The sequence below is a fragment of the Protobothrops mucrosquamatus genome, unplaced genomic scaffold (assembly GCF_001527695.2).
Source record: "Protobothrops mucrosquamatus isolate PMUCROS unplaced genomic scaffold, P.Mucros_1.0 scaffold482, whole genome shotgun sequence".
Lineage (NCBI taxonomy): Eukaryota > Metazoa > Chordata > Lepidosauria > Squamata > Viperidae > Protobothrops > Protobothrops mucrosquamatus.
In genome coordinates, this window is record NW_015386802.1 from 83,207 (window position 1) to 103,361 (window position 20,155).

General features: G+C 38.9%; 1 protein-coding gene across 1 annotated transcript in view; it reads right to left on the minus strand.

The window, feature by feature from the left end:
• Positions 1-20,155, minus strand: part of PTPRN2 (protein tyrosine phosphatase receptor type N2) — a 519,027-nt gene that overhangs the window by 71,389 nt on the left and 427,483 nt on the right. The window contains exons 13-14 of the mRNA XM_029284276.1: positions 18,743-18,816; positions 3,605-3,682 (exon numbers count right to left, since the gene is read on the minus strand). Of these exons, the coding sequence (XP_029140109.1) occupies positions 3,605-3,682; positions 18,743-18,816 (152 nt within the window). The remainder of the gene's footprint in view (positions 1-3,604; positions 3,683-18,742; positions 18,817-20,155) is intronic.

Genomic DNA, 20,155 nt, shown 5'->3' on the forward strand with positions numbered 1-20,155 from the left:
TTATGGCAGCAGCATTGGGCGCAATACGCAAGGTGGCAAATGGCCAGTTTTGGCGCGACGTGGCTGTTTGCTGCCGGCCGTGGCCATTTGCCACCTCGCATGTTGCACCCAATGCCGTTGCCATGAGGCCATGGAACTAGCTGGGCAGAGGTAAGGAACCAGTATACTGGTTTCTTACCACTGCCCGGCTTATTCTGCGGCCTCATGGCAGCGGCATTGGGCAGGAGGCGGGAAACAGCCGGTTTCGGCCTCATGGCAGCGGCATTGGGCAGGAGGCGGGAAACAGCCGCCTCGTGTATTGTGCCCAATGCCACTGCAATGCGGCTCAGCTGAAAGTGGCCATGGAACAAGTGGGGCAGGTTCCCCCTCACCTGCCCATTTAGCTACAGCTTTGGTGGCTCTGTAGACAGAGCTGCAAAGTTCTTTTCTCTGACAGAAGAGAACTTCGCAGCTCTACTTACAGAACCACCAAAGTAGCAGGTGGATTGCCGGAGGCTCAGGGAGGGAGGGCGCTGAAGTGGGCGGTCAGGCCATTAGCAGTTGAGCGGAAAGCTGCCTCAGAACAAGTGGGACAGGTAAAGAAAGAAATCCTTGTTCCCCCCAGAAACTGCCTTTCTTTCCTTACCTGACTCCCAGCCCCATGTAATTTCTCCTTCGCGATCTGCCACTGTCAGTTGCAAGAACAAAGGAAGTTTTTTTTGGGGGGGGGAGAAAGGTCAATCAATCAATTCCAACTTCTCGTGAAAGATCACAAAGTTGGAACTGATTGATTGACCTTTCCCCCCCCAAAAAAAACTTCGTTTCCTTGCACACTTCAGCACCCTTCCTCCCCAAGCCTCCAGTGCTCCACCTGCTGCTTTGGTTGGCCTGCCAGCCCCCAGCTCAATGCCATGCCCACCGCCGCCAAGCACAGCCACCCTGGGGCTGCAGGGGCTGGCCTGGCATGAGAAGGGCACGCGCCCCACCCTCCTGCCACCATGCAGTATAAGGTTGCCGCACCTGCCCCGACCAGATGTCCTCGCCTCCCTCAAGTGTTTTTTTTTACTAACCTGCCTTTCAGCTGCATTCTGTTTTTCCGTTCGCTTCTCAACCTTCACTGCAAGATCTCGTGAGAAGTTAAAAAGTCCGATGAAATTTTTTTTTTACTGATAGTCCCACAAACACGTGGTAAAGGCTGAGAAGCGAATGGAGAAATGGAATGCAGCTGAAAGGCAGGTTAGTAAAAAAAAACACTTGGGGGAGGTGAGGGCATCTGGGCGGGGGTGGGCCTGGCAACCTTACCCTGCACAGCTTCAGCAGATGTCTGGCAGGGGGAGGGAAGCAACTGGTCTACCACCATGCTAGTGCCGCTTCGTTGCTTCTCTACCCCATGCACACACTCCGCCCCACCCCTCGCATGGAGCACCCTGCTCCCACCGTTCCCCCCACCCCCACATGGCACCTTCTTTCCAGCTCCGATGCGTCACCTCCTCCTCCGCTGTGTGGGACTAAAAATAATGTTCAATCAATCAATTCCAACTTTGCGAGATCTTTTTTTTCCCTGTGAGAAGTTGAAATTGATTGATTGATTGAACTTTTTTTTTTTGCACACGGCAGCAGAGACCTAAAGCGAAAAGGTTTTATAAAACCCAGCTTAAAAAGCCACTTGCCCAGGGAGATTTTGATGCAGGTTGCTCATGGATGGGACTTAAGGCCTTGGACTGAAGCGACGGCGTGCGTGCCACAGAGAGGGCTCTGCGTGCTACCTGTGGCACGCATGCCATAGGTTCCCCACCGTGGATCTATAACATATAGTATAAGCACTATAAGACAGAAAGGCAGAAGACTTGTAAAGTGAATCTATGAACATCAAGTAGCAGTAAAAAAAACCACCTGATGAAAACTCCTTGATTTCACAATGTGTAGACAGACTTAATCAAAGTTTCAGCTGAGAAACTGAACATCCCAAATCTAGCTAAATACAAAAAATGTTAGAGAACCTCTGAAAGCTAGGCCCTCAGACAAATCAATCCTCAATAGGCTCATAGAGATAAGCCACATTTATACATGATTCAAAAGAGACAATAAAAAAGCTAAAAAGGAAAAATCGGAATACCTCCTTGCCAGCAATCAATGGCTAGATAAGCCAGAATTAACATCAGAAGCAACAGCAGACAAATAATCAAGCAATAAACCCTAATCAAGGAACTACTAGCTCAGACAAATCATCAAGCACTGAACAACAGCCTATTCAAGGAAGAAAACAGCAGCCCTACCAATACCAACAGGGCACTTTACTAAATATAAACATACAGCAAACCCCACTCCCTTCTAGCATTGAAGATGTTACCCAGTCAGGTACTGAAATGGCTGTAAGAAAACAACAAGCTGAGAAAGTACCAAGGACTTCACAGTGAGACATCACATGACCACATCGCTTAGTAACCACAATCTTCACACTTTCCGTTGCTCTTGTAAACTGAGAATCATAGATCGTTAAATGAATACTCACCTCAATTGAGGCCATTCTGGGCTTGGTTGCTTCCATTCCTGAGCCTCAGTAAGGTAAGGATTTGCTTTGCTGGTTGGCAAAGCATCGTGGCTCTGGGAAAGCTTGCCAGGCCTTAGGAATCTGCAGCTGCCCCACCCCATCCCAGCTATAGTTGCCCTTGCCACCCTGCAAGTCCTTCGAGTCCTTGCCATCCTGCACTCTTTGCCCAGCTGACTTTTGCTGTCTCCTTGCTCTGGCTACTGACAAGACATGCTTGGCCTAACTGCTGGGTCAGGTTGGAGCTGGGCTTTGCCCTGAGGGGGTAGAGGAAAGCCAAAAGCAACTCTAGAATTGCAGTGCACTGGGATCCCCTTTGCTTTTGCTGCTTTTTCTTTTTCTTTTTTGGAATACAAAGCCCTGTCCTGGCCAAGTATTTTTGGCAAAAGGACTGCTTCTGCCTCCCCCCCCCTTTTGCAGCATGAAACCCCAGCCATATGCTGGACATGTCTCATCTGCAATGGGACCAAGAAGGGATGGTCAATTGGGGCCACTTAAGATTGCAGGATTTATTTATTTATGGCAACCAGAAACTGGTGTAATTGTTGTTGTAAATTGATGTGGTCATGTGACTGCCTGTTATGACTTTGTTTTTATCGATGGAGTTGATGGTCCTAATTACTGTGTTACATGAAGACACCTGTATCCTCATTTTTTTTCCAACAAGGATAAAACTAAATCTATATGCTCCCCAGAGTTGGGGAGCATATAAATTGAATAAATAAATAAAACTTTGAGCAAAGCTTTTCGTCGGGTATCCTGTTGTATGTTCCATCACTTATGCTAGGATCAGATATCTCAAATGGCAGTTTAAATATTTTTCTGTTTACTTCATACATCTGTGGCTAACTTTGCTTCAAAATATCACACTAATAATTGTAATAAATGAATCACACATACGGTATTTAGAAAGAACTTGATTTTGACCAGGAAGAACATAGTTTGATCTGATAATTTCCTTCCTCCACTTATGTTGGCATTCTATTAAAAATTCACATTATTATGAACATTTAACATGTTTAAATACAACGTTTTGTGAATGGAATTTGCAAAAAAGTCAATTAATAGTAAATTTACCTGCCAGAAGTCTGTGACAGTAGAAGGCAATGCACCCTGAGCAGCTATATATGCAGGGTTTCTAGGATCATGGTCCATCTGTGAAAAAAGGAGAAAGGGGGAGAACCTAATTAAAAATGTTCAACAGAAAATGAAATTCTGACATTCTGGATTATATTTGTGGACTAAGTTAACTAGGAAAAGTACTTATGCTATTGCTTGAAGAAAGTAGGAACATTGTATTTCTTTCTTTTTAAGGAACACTTTTCCTCAATAAATTAGTGATATTAGTCTAACATTAAGATACATAACAATTAACAATCTAGGTTCTAAATTTGCAGTATGAGATCATTTAAGGAATATTTGCTGGCAAAATGTATTTATTCAAGGGTTTGTTAGTGTCATAGCAACATAGAAGCTGCTTCAAACATTTTTAAGTATTGAGCATTTGGAATGCAGGGCACATTTAAGTATTTCTTTTATTTCCATCATAGTACTTACTCAAGGACATAAGCACATAAAAATAATGCAGAATTGAAGGAAAAAACCCCTCAATCCTAGCTTTTCTGCTTAGTTCGTCTGATTAAAATACAGACTTCTAACCTTCAATAGTGGAAATTCTGTTTAAAGAGATTAATTATTACATCTGCTTCTGGCTGAGCAGAAAAAAAAAGATTTTTTTCAAACAAAGCCATGAAGAGTAAAATAGGATTTTACATGGTTACAATGAATTTTTCAACCTGATAGGCGTGTTTTCAGGTCCTAAATCTCTGTCCCTATTATCCTAATAAGGACAAGATCAGTGGATGAAAGTTAAACTACAACAAAAACAACAAAAAACCACTGATAGTAACTCTTAAAAAAAGAATTAATCACACATACATGCAGGAGCAATGCTAATATTCTGTTAGTAGTTACAAGAACACTAGATCTATCTCATTGAGCAACTGCACTTATTACATCCTCAAAATACAACAAAATTTAATACTAAAAATAGATGAAAGCATTTAATAAACCAATGGGACATTTGCAAAATACAAATTAAAGTAAGCCAAGTAAGTAATTTTAAGATCCAAGTTCCATATTACATGCAAGATCTCTTTTGGAATTTCTAATAATAAAACAAGAAAAAACATTTAAAATGCTGTTCTGAAAAGTTGCTGGTATTCTTAGCAGCAGTTGTACTAAGAGAAAAGCAAACAAAATTGAATCCTTTTCCTTGAACCTTTTTCTCTCTAATTGAAATTTAACAGCAAAATTAAACAAAATGAAATTCTAAGACATTCTATATGGCTCCATTATTACTGTTTTTAATCTGTGTATTCAGTTACAGATTCCTAATTTAGGAAATATTTTCCAAAATTACTTGTAAGGACTGTTGACTTTGTAAAGAACTGAGTCATGCTATTTATTTACATGTATTATGTGTAATACTTGCCGTAGACTAATATTGTGTTGCCTAACTGCATTATTGTGCTGCTAACCTCCAATAAAAACATAAGCCCTTAATATGAATGGAAATATTGAACATGTTGAAGAGATTTTAACCCTTATCCTCTCTTTCTGACAATCTCTCCCCACCACAGTGCAGAAGTTATTCAAAATGGAAAATGCTAGTATTTGAGTTTGAAGTCTCCTCTCATGATTAAAATAATATATAATTCTACTGTTGCTTATTTTAACATTCCTAGAAAAAAATTTGGGAACCGAATAATTCTAAAATTTTACTTAAGATACTTATAGTCTACAAGTAGTCCTTGACTTACGACCACAATTAAGCCCAAAATGTATGTTGCTAAGTGAGAAATTTGTTTTGCCTCTTTTATGACTTATCTTGACACATTTATTAAGTGAATCACTGTAGTTGTTAAATTAAGTAACACCGTTCTTAAGTGAATCTGGCTTTCCCATTGACTTTGCTTGTCAGAAGGTTGCAAAAGGAGATCACATGACCCCAGGAGATTGTAACTGGCACAAATGTGAACCAGTTGTTAAGCATCCAAATACAAATCACATGACAATAGGGATGCTGCAATGGTCATAAGTGTGAAAAATGGTCATCAGTCACTTTTTTCAGTGCTGTTGTAACTTTGAACGGTCACTAAATGAATTTTTGTAAGTTGAGGATTACCTGTATTAATTTTTTCAGGTGCCATGACTTTTACATGTACAACAGTAGCAAAAAGTGACGTTGGCACATTTAGCCAAATGATGTTTGGCAAATTGAGCAAAACTGTTTAACCTTGACTGGTTTTGGACTAATTACTGTTAAACTCCATAATCTTATTTTGATACTGGCTGCTGTAAACCCTCCTGGTCCCTTTAAAAAAAACCAGTATATGCATTTCTAGATTAATGACCAGATGTGTTAATTCTATTTATTGTAAGACTACATTAACAGAATTTTACAAGACTGAGGGTACAAATTTTCCCACCAATTTTTAACTGTCTGATCAATTAGGACAGATCCTATGTAAGTTTCTTTTTCTGACTACTAAGCAACTACAGGCTCTTGTTTCTGATCATTCTCTAGGCAGCATGTTTTCCCCCCTCCTCCTCCCTCAGGGTCATTTCCACATACCATTACACCTAGTATTTATACTTGCAACAGAATAATAGAAAACCAGACTATTGGAGAAGTCTAAGAAAAAAAATCTGTTAATGAGGATCGTAATTAAGAGCTATCAGGGCAAAGAGGAGACATTAATCATATAAATTGGGAAGATTTCAAAGCATTTATGATAAGGATCTGCAACCAATAGGAAGAAAGCTAAAACAAAATAAAATAATGAGCAGATTTTATGAAAATAGGTTGATACATTTTAATCTGCCTATGAGCTGCCTCTTAGTATTGATCCAAGAATTTGAAAATTATAAATGGTGTCCTATTTTCTGTGCTGATTGTTCCATATTGACACGAAGAATATATGACCCATTCTGAACCAAATACCTAGTAAAGTCAACCAATTATCCCTACAATGGCCAATCAGAAGGCTTAAAGAATAGAACATGAGCCTATTAGCATTTCTGCTCATATTTTCAGCAACTAGTACTGAGAAGAATAGATAGTTTTATCCTCAATTATCCTTATCATTCAACTGCAGAAAGCAGGAGCTAAAGGCAGGTAGAGGTAGTCATCGACTTATGGCCACAATTGAATCCAAAATTTCTGTTGCTAAACGAGACATCTGTTAAGTGAATTTTGCCCCATTTTATGACCTTTCTTGCCACAGTTGTTAAGTGAATCACTGCAATTGTTAAGTTAGTTACACAATTGTTAAGTGAATCTGGATTCCCCATTGACTTTGCTTGTCAGAAGTTTGCAAAAGATGATCACATGACCCCAGGATGTTGCAACAGTTGCCAAACATCTAAATTTTAATTATGTGACCCTGGGGATGCTGCCACAGTTGTGTGAAAAATGGTTATAAGTCACTTATTTCAATGCCACTGTAACTTTCAATAGTCACAAAATGAACTGATGTAAATCAAGGACTACCTGTGTAGACTTTGTCTTCCCATTTAGTATAATTTCTTCTTTCACAGGATAGATGTGAATGAAACTGTCATATATATTTTATTATAAACATCTGAATACAATGTGCAAGTGCAATGCTCAAAATAGGTAAAATAATGCAAAATAACAGAAATATTTAATTAATCATGAAGGCAACCTATATATATAATCCTTGGGTAAACAGGTAGGATAAAAAAATTATACACAAGTAGATAAATCCAAAGCAACTTATAATCAATTGTAGCATTCACATGTATAAATTATTCTAGATTGGATAAGGGGAAAAATTAGAAAAGGGCAGGAGCAACATTGATGGCTATAATGATAAAGATCAAAATATGGGATGCTCAGGCAATATAAAATAAAGTTGGTTGAATTCAAAATAGTTGCAGTAGAAAAATACTGTATTTTCTTTTCTCACAAAATTTTCTTTATTGTGGCACAGAAAGTGACAATGTGAGCTAGTCTGTTAATTTTTTTTACATGGTATTATCAAGGATAATACTTGAAGCAAAACATAATTAAGTTTTTAATTATAGCTATTTCTGCAAAAGTGTTTATATATATATATATATATATATATAAAAATCAGACCGGTCTGTCTGAAAAACTTCATATATATGTCTGGCTGCCACCTTTGCACCCGGCCCATAGGTGCTGTCGTGACGCTCCAATGGCCAATCGCCGTTCTAACTCCGTTCTCACTCAATTCAGCTGATCTACCCGAGCCGTGCCTATTTCTACACCATCGCTTCCCCCCACACCCACTCTCCTCCTTCCTGCCTGTTTCTTATCCTGTAGACATGCCTCTCCCTTTCTTCAGTCTTCCCCCTTTTCCCTCTCATACCCTAGACCCCCACACCCTCTCTCTCTCTCTCCACCGGGGTTTGGCACGTCCGTAGAGCAGCCGCGCGGGAACGGGTGATCGCCCCTACGAGGGGACGATGCTGTACTCCTGCTTCTCTTTCCATAACCTCCTCCCCCTTCCTACTGTCCACCCCACCCCCCATCCTGTCTGGTGGCCGCCGTGCCCTATCTGCCTGGTCTTTCTTCCCCCCCTCCTGCCAAGACGTCTTTCCCACCATCTCTATCTCTCCCCTCCCCTCAGTCCACATTCCTCCATCCCCCCGCTGGGGGGTCGGCCCTAGCTCACTCTCCTCTCCCCTATCAGTCAACCGGGGACACACGCATACATTCGCGTCGTTTGTGCTGCTCTCCCCCTCATCCTGCAGCCGTGCCTCTCTCTTCCTATGATCTTCCCCCTTCCCTCTCGTACCCTTCAGCCCCCCCTCCTCTCTCACTCACATACATTCCCGCCGTTTGCGCTACTCTCCCCCTCATCCTGCTGCTGTGCCTCTCTCTTCCTAAGATCTTCCCCCTTTCCTCTCGTGCCCTTAACCCCCCCTCTCACTCTCCACCGGGGTTTGGACCATCCGTAGGGCAGCCGCGCGGGAACGGGTGATCGCCCCTAAAATGGGACGATGTTGTACTCCTGCTCCCCTTCCCGTACTCTCCTCCCTGCTGTCCACACCGCCCCCCATCCTACCTGGTGGCCGTCATGCCCTATCTGTCTGATCTTTCGTTTCCCCCTCCTGCCAGGGCGTCTTTCTCACCATCTCTATCTCTCTCTTTCCCTCGGTCCACATATCTTCATCCCCCTGCGGGGGGGGTCGGCCTTAGCTCACTCCCTTCCCCCCTACCCGACAGCTGGGGACACACTCTTGCGATCGCGCTATGTGCGCCACTCCCCCCCTCATCCTGCAACCATACCTCCTCCTTCATCCAATCCTTCTCCTCCTCTCCCACACTATTAACCTCCCTCCTCACTCTCCCCACCAGAGTCACCTGGCACGCCCGTGCGGCAAACGCACGGGAGCAGGTAAACGCCCTCGAAATGGGGCGATGTTGTTCTACTCCCCCCCTACTCCTAACTTTCCCCTCCTTCCTTCTGTCCACCCTACCTCTCGTTCTATCCATTGGATACCGTCCCCTACCTGTCTGATCCCCCCCTCCTGTTGGAACATTCTTCCCACAGGAGTACAGCATCGTCCCCTCGTAGGGGCGATCACCCGTTCCCGCGCGGCTGCTCTACGGACGTGCCAAACCCCGGTGGAGAGAGAGAGAGAGGGTGTAGGGGTCTAGGGTATGAGAGGGAAAAGGGGGAAGACTGAAGAAAGGGAGAGGCATGTCTACAGGATAAGAAACAGGCAGGAAGGAGGAGAGTGGGTGTGGGGGGAAGCGATGGTGTAGAAATAGGCACGGCTCGGGTAGATCAGCTGAATTGAGTGAGAACGGAGTTAGAACGGCGATTGGCCATTGGAGCGTCACGACAGCACCTATGGGCCGGGTGCAAAGGTGGCCGGAATATAAGAAGCGCCCTCCCATTGACCGACATGGATCCCTGAAGATGCCAGCAGAAAGCCGGCGAAAGCTTGGATCACTATTTATTAAAACTTTTTAAACTTTTTAAAGGTTTTGTTTTTCCTGGTGCTCATTTACGTTCGTATGCTTTTACCATGAACACTCCCAGGAATCAATTTCCAAATTTCTTTTTTTGACAAAGAGTTAAAGAATTAAATTGGGAGACTAAGATGGCCATTTCAAGCTCGTTCTGCTTTCACTACTACTGTACCTCCTATACCAGTGGTGGCGAACTTATGGCACGCGTGCCAGAGGTGGCACTCGGAGCCCTCTGTGGGCACATGTGCCGTTGCCCCAGCCCTGCCTTCCCCCACAGCCCCCTCCTTACCAGCAGCCCCCCTGGAGGAGAGTTGCCCCTGGGCATGGCCCGCACGGAGCAGTACAGCCAAGTACATAGCTGGGCAACAGGGACAAGACTCTGCCCTCGCACCCCATAGCATGCAGATGATGCTGAGGGATGTGGGTGGAGGGCGTGGCTGCCATGGTGCTGCAGGGCTGCATGGGCGATCTGCGGCAGGCCAGGGATGTGGTGCGTGGCCCTGCGGGTGGGTGGGGCAGGGGATGGGCAGAGGCGGAGCAGGCAGAGCAGGAGGCGGAGCGGGGGCGGGTGGTTTGGGGGCACTTGGTCTCTAAAAGGTTCGCCATCACTGTCCTATACTATATCTGTGCATTTGGTTTTTCTTGCTTAAATGTAGAACCTTACTTTGTTCACCATTGAATTTCATTTTGTTAGATAGAGCCTAGTGTTCAAGTCTGTCAAGATCATTCTGTATCTTAAGCCTATCTTCTGGAGTGTTGGCTATTCCTGCCAGCTTGGTGTCGTCTGCAAATTTGATGAGTTCCTCAACTATCCCCTAATCCAAATCATTAATGAAGATGTTGAAGAGCACTGGGCCCAGAACAGAGCCTTGGGGCACCCCACTACTCATTTCCCTCCATGTAGATGCAGTTCCATTGAGGATTATACGCTGAGTACGGCCAGTCAGCCAGCTACAAATCCATCTGGTGGTGATGCTGTCTAACCCAGAGGTCCCCAACTTTTTGGGCACCAGGGTCCAGTTGTGCAGAGAGAGGTTTTTCTGTGGACCATAAGGGGTGTGGTTTTGTGTGCTGCCTGCATTTCACGGATGGGAATTTGCTTGTTTGTGTGGACTGGTTGCTGGAATGCTGCGCCCCGGTACTGATCCACGGACATCTTATCAAGTAGTAGGTTGAGATCTACTTTATCAAATGCTTACTGAAGTCCAAATAAATTATATCCATAGCATTCCTCTGGTCTATTAATTTTGCCACTTGGTCAAAGAATGTGATAAGATTTGTCTGGCATGATGTTTTTGACAAACCCATGTTGGCTTTTGGTAATGACTTCGTTTGCCTCTAGGTGTTTGCTGATTAGTTGTTTATCTTCTCCAGAATCTTCCCAGGTATTGAGGTCAGGCTGATAGGTCTATAATTTCCTGGATCCATTTTATTTCCTTTTTTGAAGATGGGAACTACATCACCTCTTTTCCAGTACTACGGTAGTTTCCCAATGCTCCAGGATCTTTGAAAGATATAGTTCAGTGGTTCCGAGTTCACATCTGCCAGTTCTTTCAGAACCGTGGGATGTAATCCATCTGGTCCTGGTGATCTGAACTCGTCTAGGCTGGACAGACGCTCACTTACCATTTTCTTGCCTATCTTAACTTGTGTTTCTAATCTGTTTTTTATGGTACTGTTTTTGATAGGTTGGACTGTTTTTTCCCTTTGTGTAAAGGCGGATGCAAAAAATGAGTAAATAGTACTGGTTTCTCCCTGTTGCTTGTCCCCTTCTTTGCCACTTTCTCCCACTAATGGGCCTATCATTTCCTTGACTTTTTTCTTGTTTTTTATATGTTGAAAAGAAGCTTTTTTTGTTATTTTGACTTTTGTCACAAGGCTTAGTTCATTTTGAGCCTTAGCTTTCCTCACTCCATCTTTGTAGGCTTGGGCTATTTGCTGATATTCTGCCTTAGTTATGTGCCCCTCTTTCTACTTGTTATTCTTGTCCTTTTTGTCTTTTAATTTATCAGAGAGTTCTTTATGCAGCCATGCTGGTTTCTCTGGAGAGCTGTTATTTTTCTTCTTTATTGGTATTGTGCTAGACTGGGCTTTTATTATCTCACTTTTCAAAATTTCCCAAGCTTCTTGAGTTGTTTCCCCCTTGAGGATTCTCATACATGGAATCCTTCCCATGCTCTCTCTAAGTTTATTGAAATTAGCTCTCTTGAAGTCCAAGACTCGTTTGACTGTGTTCTATTGCTTGTGCTTGCATAATGTTGAATTCCAATATTGCATGATCACTCCCCTCCAAGGTTCCTATGGCTTCAACACCTTCTATCATTTCATCCCTGTTAGTGAGAATTAGGTCCAATATGGCTAATCCCCTAGTTCCCTTCTCTACTTTTTGGGAGACAAAATTGTCTGCTAGGTTTGTTCTAATAACACTTCTGTTTCTAACAATTATCTATTCTCTTAGCCATGTTCAAACATCTCTTTAATAGTATAATATCCCATCTAATGGGTCAGGACCTTTGTTTTCTTCAGTCTTACTCTAGCTTTCTTCCTTTGCCAACTAACTTTCCAAGTCAATCCCTTTGAATGATCAAGTAGTTCTTCCTCTATTTTTATGTATATTGTTTGGAATAAGAAAGACAATTTGGTGAAGGTATTTTTGGAAGAATGCTAAGCCCATTGATATTCATTAAACAGCCTTCCTACTTCTCCAATTTCCCACAATTCTCCTAACAGCTTTATCTTCCATTCGATTGGCTCTTCCTTATCCTCAAGAGTGTTCTGAGATCTTGACAGGTAAGATGTCTTTTCCGTTTCCAGTATTATCGCTACGTCTTTTAATTCTTCGTTTGCCTATTTATTAATTCCTTCCTTTAAGTCCTCCATTTTTGGATCCACTTCCTCTAATATTCCTTCTATTTTTTGGATTACTACTCATTTTCTGAATTTGTGGATTTAGATTAGAAAATTGTTTTTTTATCTCCTTTATGCTATTTTTGGTCTCCATATGAGCTAAGGCAATTGTCTCTTGTATTGATTTTAACATAGAAAGAATTTCTTACTGAGTTTCATCAACATTTTCTTGTTGATATGTCAAGCTAGGACATATCAACAAGTGTTAGAGATGGTTTTTACCATTTAAAGCTGAGTATGGAACATCCATTTTGTTTTTGTATGTGGTCTTTATAGTCCAATCTATTTAGGGATATATAAAGTTTCAGTCAATTGTCATTTGAGCTCCAAGTTATCCAGCCAGCCTATTAGTCCATCCTTCAGCCTCCCCTAAGGAAATATAAGCAAAATTCAAGTTTTTCTGTCCAATGAAAAATATGTCCTTTCTGTCCAGAGACAAAAAAGCAATTAAAAGCTGTTCATCAGTCAAAGGTTTACAATCCATCATCTCAATCCATAATGCATGTTTCTTCTACAGATAAATAATTCCACGACACAGCTCTAAAAGTCAGTTAGTATTTATATTCATAGTCCAGGCAGGCCAGTTTCAAAATAGTTTATCGTCTCTGCCACACAAATAGGCAGCCCAAGAGGTTTTTTCCCCCTTTCCCAACTGCAGTCTTGAAAAATGAAAGTTTCCAAGGACAACAAAAGTCTTATCTGAGTCTGGGCTTCAAGCCAAGTTTCCTTTAAACATAATAAATTGTAGTGCTGTGGTTCGCCACTAGATGTTGTTGATGCCATCTTCCAGCTTTTTAAATCAAAACTTATATTACAAGCTTTTCAATCTCTTAAAAAAATTCTCAAAAGCATTTTTAGTCCCCAAATTTCAAAGTTATATATATGTATTGATTCCAAATTAATTTTGTAATTTTCTGTTTTCCCCCAAGCAATTAATTCACCACTTTTCTTTTCCTGGGGGAATGGGGTGGAAATTTCCCTTCCCTCTCTCTTCATGGAGGATTCTTTGCTTTGGGCGTTTTTTTCCAGGAAAAAGTCTTAAAGTCATAAAGAGAGGATAGGGTCTCACTCAGTTCCATCTATGTTGCTCGAAAGTTGCTCGTTAGTGCTTATTTTCTTCGGTTGTCAGCAGCTTCTGACTGGCCACATGAATGTAGCCAGTCTTTCCCCCACTGGTTTGGAAGGCTTCCTTAGATCAAACGGAAGGGCCATCACCCTCCCATGATCAACAAGGGTCCCCTCCTTCTTCATTGCCTTTCCAGGGCAACTTTTTAGGGTCCCCAACAGGGTGAAATTGAACACAGAAGACGAAGCCCCATCTTCCTGCATCCGTTATGCCGCAATGTCAAACAAGAAGTCCAAAATCTAAGATGTTTTAATACCAAGTTATATTAGTTCTATTTCAAACTGACCTGAAATGATTTAAAATTAGATGCAATATTTGATATAAATTCATTACAGCAAATGATATTTGATTTTTTAAAATTCTGATGTTAAATTTTACTGCATGTTTATGTTGACCACAAATTAATGCTGTAGTGATAAATTCAGATTACTTATAAAGAGTGTTATTTTTACTCTTGTTTTAACACACACTTCGTGAATATTTATGTACACTGAAATTAAATCATTTTTATAAACAAAATATTCAGCATTAAAAGGAAAACAAGAAAAGATCAAACAACATACTGTGGATGTTTCTAAGATGTTGTTGATCCAATCTGGTGATTGAAATGTGTTATCTGCTTCAGGCATCCTAGGCTATTGTTGTAACTATTGGCTTTAGTCTTTCTACATTGCTCACACTTTCTGATATGAGTTGGGTGGTTGTAAAAATTATTTCAACAAATAAATGATATAATTTAATGCAGAAAATATACCCTACCTAAAAAATATTTTCTGCATGATGCAATTCAATTCAAACCATTTCAGTACCAGTTTAGAACTTTCTCCCCCTCTCCTCTAGTTACTGTATCACTCTTAGATTTAGTCTTCATTTAATTATTTAGTTTTGGACAATTTTAAAATAAAACACTAGGTGTACAAAGCTTTCCAATTTATACTAATATATATATATATTTATTCATATATTTATTCCAAGAATGTTCTCTATGTAATTTACATAAAATTTATAAAGCCTATTTTTCAAGTTAACTGACTTGAAATATAACTGACAATGGTTATGACTAAGTACCATCTTCATGTTACTATATATCATGTGTGGTTTGTGCCCCTAAAAGTAAAAGTAAACCTAAAACAATAATCATACAGGATATAAAGGAAATGTGCCCCAAACTTGCACCTCTTCATTTAAAATAAAAGGAACAAAGATAATGGAAAAAATGAACTTAATTGAATTTCATTAAGTTCTTTAAAAGGAGATATTTAGAAAAGAGAAATTAGAAAGGGAAAAAAATTTTTACAATGTTTTTCTGTTTTAAATACAAGGGGTGAGTGATGCCATTAATTCATATATTCTGAAATGTATCCTCTATATATTTTTATAGTATATTTTAGTTATATTGACACAATAATCCTCAGGATATATCCACAATATTAAAGTATGCTGTGTTTGAAAAAAAAAGTCAAACTATTCACATTCTTAGTTTGGCTATTTCAACCCCAAGAAAACTGAGAGGTACCTTTTATTTTTAAAAATAACTTCCCTTTCCCTCTCCAAAGTCCTAGGAGAAAAAACAGAATTCCCATTTATTTTTATAACGTCTGATTTACAAACAAAGGTTGCTCATTATTTACTACTGGATTTCTCTGAAATTTAACCTGTACTAACTACAAATATGACAGATGTAATACTGCACGGTCAGAGTTTCCTTGTGCTGTAATTGCAAGCTTTTTATTCAGTTGATGGCAGCAAAGTTATTACCACAGTATTTTATGTTATTTAAGAAAACATGAAAAGCTTCCAACATAATTTTATGCCAAGGAATTTTTAAGCATCTTTTCTATCCAGTTTCATATTAGAATGCTTAAAGAATCAAGATACGTGATTATGTAGTTTTGCGGACCTTGAACATGGAATATTCAATGTTTTCTGAGAATTGTGCACATGCGTGTGCACTAAGATGGTGTTGGTAAGTGGTTCTGATAAAGAGACATGTGGCCAGGTGGCCAAGTTATTTTCTAGCATAAAGAAGCCCTGCCCCCTCCTCTTCTACTTCCCATATATAACTTTAGTTATTTAGATTCGAGCCAAGGTTGAGTGAGCACCAGTTGGAAGCTGGACCACAGACCCTAAAAGTTGGAAAATACACAACTATAAGCATACCCATGGAACCTTCTTTATAACTGCACCATGTATCATTCTGGCTTTATCAGGCATTTTGCACTCTGAAATAAATATTTTACTCCAATTCATATTTTCTAGCTTTAGTATTAATTCTTTGTTTGGGATACCCAAGTATTACAAAAATGACAAATCAATATTTTACTGACATGATATTTATTGCAAGTTTTAAAAATGGAATGTCAATTCTTTTTTTTTTTGATAGTTTTTTTTAACAGCAAAAAAAAGTTTGCTTGATTTTTATTTTTGTTCTCTCCACCACTGGCTTGTTACTACAGTGGTATAAAGAAGACACACTGAATTTATTATCTGGCCATAGAAACAATAACTTGTGCATAGCTAAGGCTGATGATACCCACAATTTTTCACCCTCTTACTCCTTGTCCTCCTTTCCCTAGTTTGGCAAGGCAGCACACAGTAAGGCTGGATAAGGAACAGAGAATTTGTTCGTTTCTCCTGCGGGGAAGGCTACAATGGAACTTGTTAGCTTTATTTATTAAATGTAAATGCCACCCATCTCCCTCTCAACTGATTCTGGGCAACTTGCAATAATGTAAGTTTTAGTTACCCTTGTGGTTGTTGCCCTTGAATTCCCACTTTTGTTGGGGAAGGAGAACTTTTTTCTTTGGATAAAATTACTTTTGTAATTTCCTTATACCAAGACAGCCAACTTAAGATAAAGAGAGTTTAGCAGGGACTTAAAGTGTTTCCCACTGTAGACTGATATTTTTATTATCAATTTTTTGCCCATTCATCCTTTTGCAAATCATTTGGTCATTTTTTTCTAAAATAGAAGGTACTGCTGACAAATTATTGTATATATTACTGAAGACGAACAGATGTATCAAAATTTGATACTGTGACACTGAAGAATCCTGAAATATTCTTAAAAAAGTAATTTGGGACAACAGAATAGGTTTCTGTGTTTGCTTCAGAATTTCTTTATATATTTATGAAAGTGTTTTGTTATTATTCAGCAAATATTTTAGGCTGGCTAAGTGTTTACAAGCAATTTCGGGCTGGTAAAAGTGTAGCAGTGAAAATTAATAATATCTAATATTGGTGATACATTTTTATCTGTAAGTGAAAAATCTTTTATTGTTTACTTTTCCAGGTCTCTTTTATTTTCCTAGTTACCAGTTTGGATTTTTTTATCAATCTAAATTTCATAGTTTTTAATCAATTGTAAATTATAATTAAATTGAAAAGACAGTGAAAAAATCTTATTCACTGGGATATTTAATCTCATCTGAAGATTCACTTATCTGCTACCCTGCACCAGCTCATTTTACCCAATATAAACTAGATTTGCAAAGAACACAGATATATACATGTGCATGGACACATACACATGAACATTTGAACAAGATTATCATTGTAAAATTCATAGCTTATCTGTAGAACTTGCTTATAAAACAAAACCTCCTCAAAAAATATTTAAAACATATTTTAAAAATGGAAGCAAGATAAAATACTAAACATATCTCATACAGAACAGCAATTTATTTCATCCAATGAAGGAATAAGTTAATGCAGTACAATTGAACTAGAATATATTTATAGAGCTTAATGTTTGCTGCAAAGCTTATTTAGTTATTGGAAACAAATTGCAAGTAACAAGAGATTGCTTCTATGATTCTTGCATTTTGAGGCAAAATGAAGCCAAATTTTATTTGGGATTTAGTTTGTTACATATTATAATGGCTATAAAACTTGGCTGTGATACAAGGGAAAAGCTGAAATCATTCCCAGCAATGATGCATAAACTCTACAAAAAACTTTTGCATTTTTATTCTGAGGCAGTCACTTCTAGCCTGATTTAGCAGGGCTTTTTATGGAATAATTTTTATATTTGAATAAATATGCAGCTGTTATTCTACTTATGGGGATTAGATATTGGATAATAAATATTTCTATGTCCAGAGCAGTTGGTAGCATATAACAACTTTACCTTATCTGATCACAAAAAAGTCTAGTTTTCTTCAGGCTGTATGCTAAATATAAATCAAAACAAATCAAAACCCAGAAAAATCTGTGCCAAGTTATTTATGAATTATTTCCAAGGAAATAATTGTAATAACTGTAGATGTGTCCTTATACTCATCAGGAGTCAATTTCAACTCAAGGGAGCTTACCTTTTAAAAATTGATCTATGATATGTATTCTAATAATATTCTGTTAATTGAGAAAAATCAGTTATGGGAAAAATCAAGTTGTCCCAAATTATTGAAGCAAAATAGTTAAGCATGTGTTCCCTGTTGAAAGCACTTCATTTATCTAAACTTGTACATGGTAACATTGTTAGAAGAATGCATATTTCAACTGTGGTAACTCTGAAAAAAAATTATTATGTATAAATCTTATCAGGAATACTTATACAACTAAATAAACTTATAGCCAAAATCACAGAAAGAAGATAATGAAATTGTATGGGATGTGCATGGATTACAAAATGTAGCTTGGACCTTGGACCACAATGTGAAAACAGCCCATTTCATTTCAAACCAATATGGAGACTATCAGATATAATTTTCAGCTAAGACGAACGTATTCAACTAAACCTCCCGTTATTATTTAAATTTGTAAGCAAAGATGTTTGAGAGCATAAAACCTGGCTAATTTCAAAAAGTAGGTACAAGGGTCTTCATGTCAGGCACATTAAATCAATTTTATTTTTTAAATTCTAGAGTTCAATAACAAAGCATATTTGCATTTTGTGAAAGGGACTTGACAAAATACATAAACAGGTGCAGGAATTTTATATAAGTGTAGCTTTTAGAATTTAGGAATAAAGTTAACAGCAAAAGCATTTTTAGTAAATTTATAATTATTTCAAGGTGCAGTCAGATACCAGAGACTGCAACCATGATTTCCATCAAAATAAAATTTAAACTTTTATTATAATTAGTTAATTAACTGGATCATAATTAATTTTAAATTACTATTCATAAGAAGTTTCCTTTATACTTACAATTGGACTTGCGTTGATGTAGTCTGAATTGTCATGACTATTTTCAGCTTTCAAACATATCCTGCAATGATCATCTTGCCCCCACCCCCCAAAAACATATAGTTATTTATACTGTGTTTATATGAATAGATTAAAATATGCATATTAAAATAGCTATTTCAAAGATTAAACTCAAAGAGAAAAATATTTTTTAGCTGAAGAGAGAAATATCATATACTTGAGCTTCAGCATACTTGCTTTTAAACACAGAATTCTCTGTGATTATTTTAGATAAAGCCTGAAACAAAACATTCTGTTAAAACAAAAACAGAAATAAAACCGCCATATTGGAGTATGATACCAACCCATCTGCTTTACAGAGCTGACTTGTTTCCTTTCTTCTCTTATTTGTTAAACTGAGATCCCACTTTTTCTCCAGGACAGAAGTAAGTGAGGATTCCTTTCATTTTATTCCTGCAACAATAACCCTGTGAGATACCGTATGTTGGGCAGAAAGAAAATTACTGGCCCAAAATCATTCAGCTAACTAAAAACCAGGTTTCTTCCATCCTAATTCAATACCTTAAAAAATTAACAATTAAGATATTGTAATGAAATGTATAAATGACCTTGAGGAACAAGAGTAAGAGATGCTGCCTAGAAAACAATAGGAGAATACAGACAGGAGCCCTCATTAGTTTAAAGTCAAAGAAAGAAACTTAGGAACGATCCATCCTGATGAATCAAGCACTTAAAAGTGGAAAGTGGAAGTTTATATTTTCAGACTTACAAGACTTGATAATATAGCCTTATAATAAAGTAGAATAAATTCATGTAGTTGTGTTTCCTGTCTGGTTTACCTGGGAGGACTGATATCCAACTTGCAAGTCTAAAAGTACAATCTTGATCCATTAGTGTGGGTCCTTCCTTACATTTCTTTCTCTGCCTATTTAAACCACTGGGGCTTCCTGCCTCTCTTATCTGATTGCTTTCCAGGCAGCAACTCTTCCCATTATTCACCAAGAGTCACCCACCCATTCCATTACAGATATTTTCTATTCCTGTGGTATCTCAAGCTCAATTGGTTAGAGAAAATAAGAACAGTATGAGGTTGTTAATCTACATGCCAGTACTGCTCACTGGACGGAGCCATCAAATAGCATGACTATAATGCAAAAGCAAGATAATACATGACAATCAGAGGCGTTGAAACAGACCATTTTAGTAAATGTTTCATATAAACATATGCTAAAAGAGTAAGATCTCTTTTCTCAAGCATCTACAACACACCTCTGACTTTCCTGATGTTGCTAACTAATCACCAAAAAAAAATTCATTTTCATTAGTTATGCTGTTTGGAGTTGCTATACATCAGAAACATGTAGGGAGTCAAAGTCTCCCCAATCCTAACGTAACTATTATTCCTTTATAATA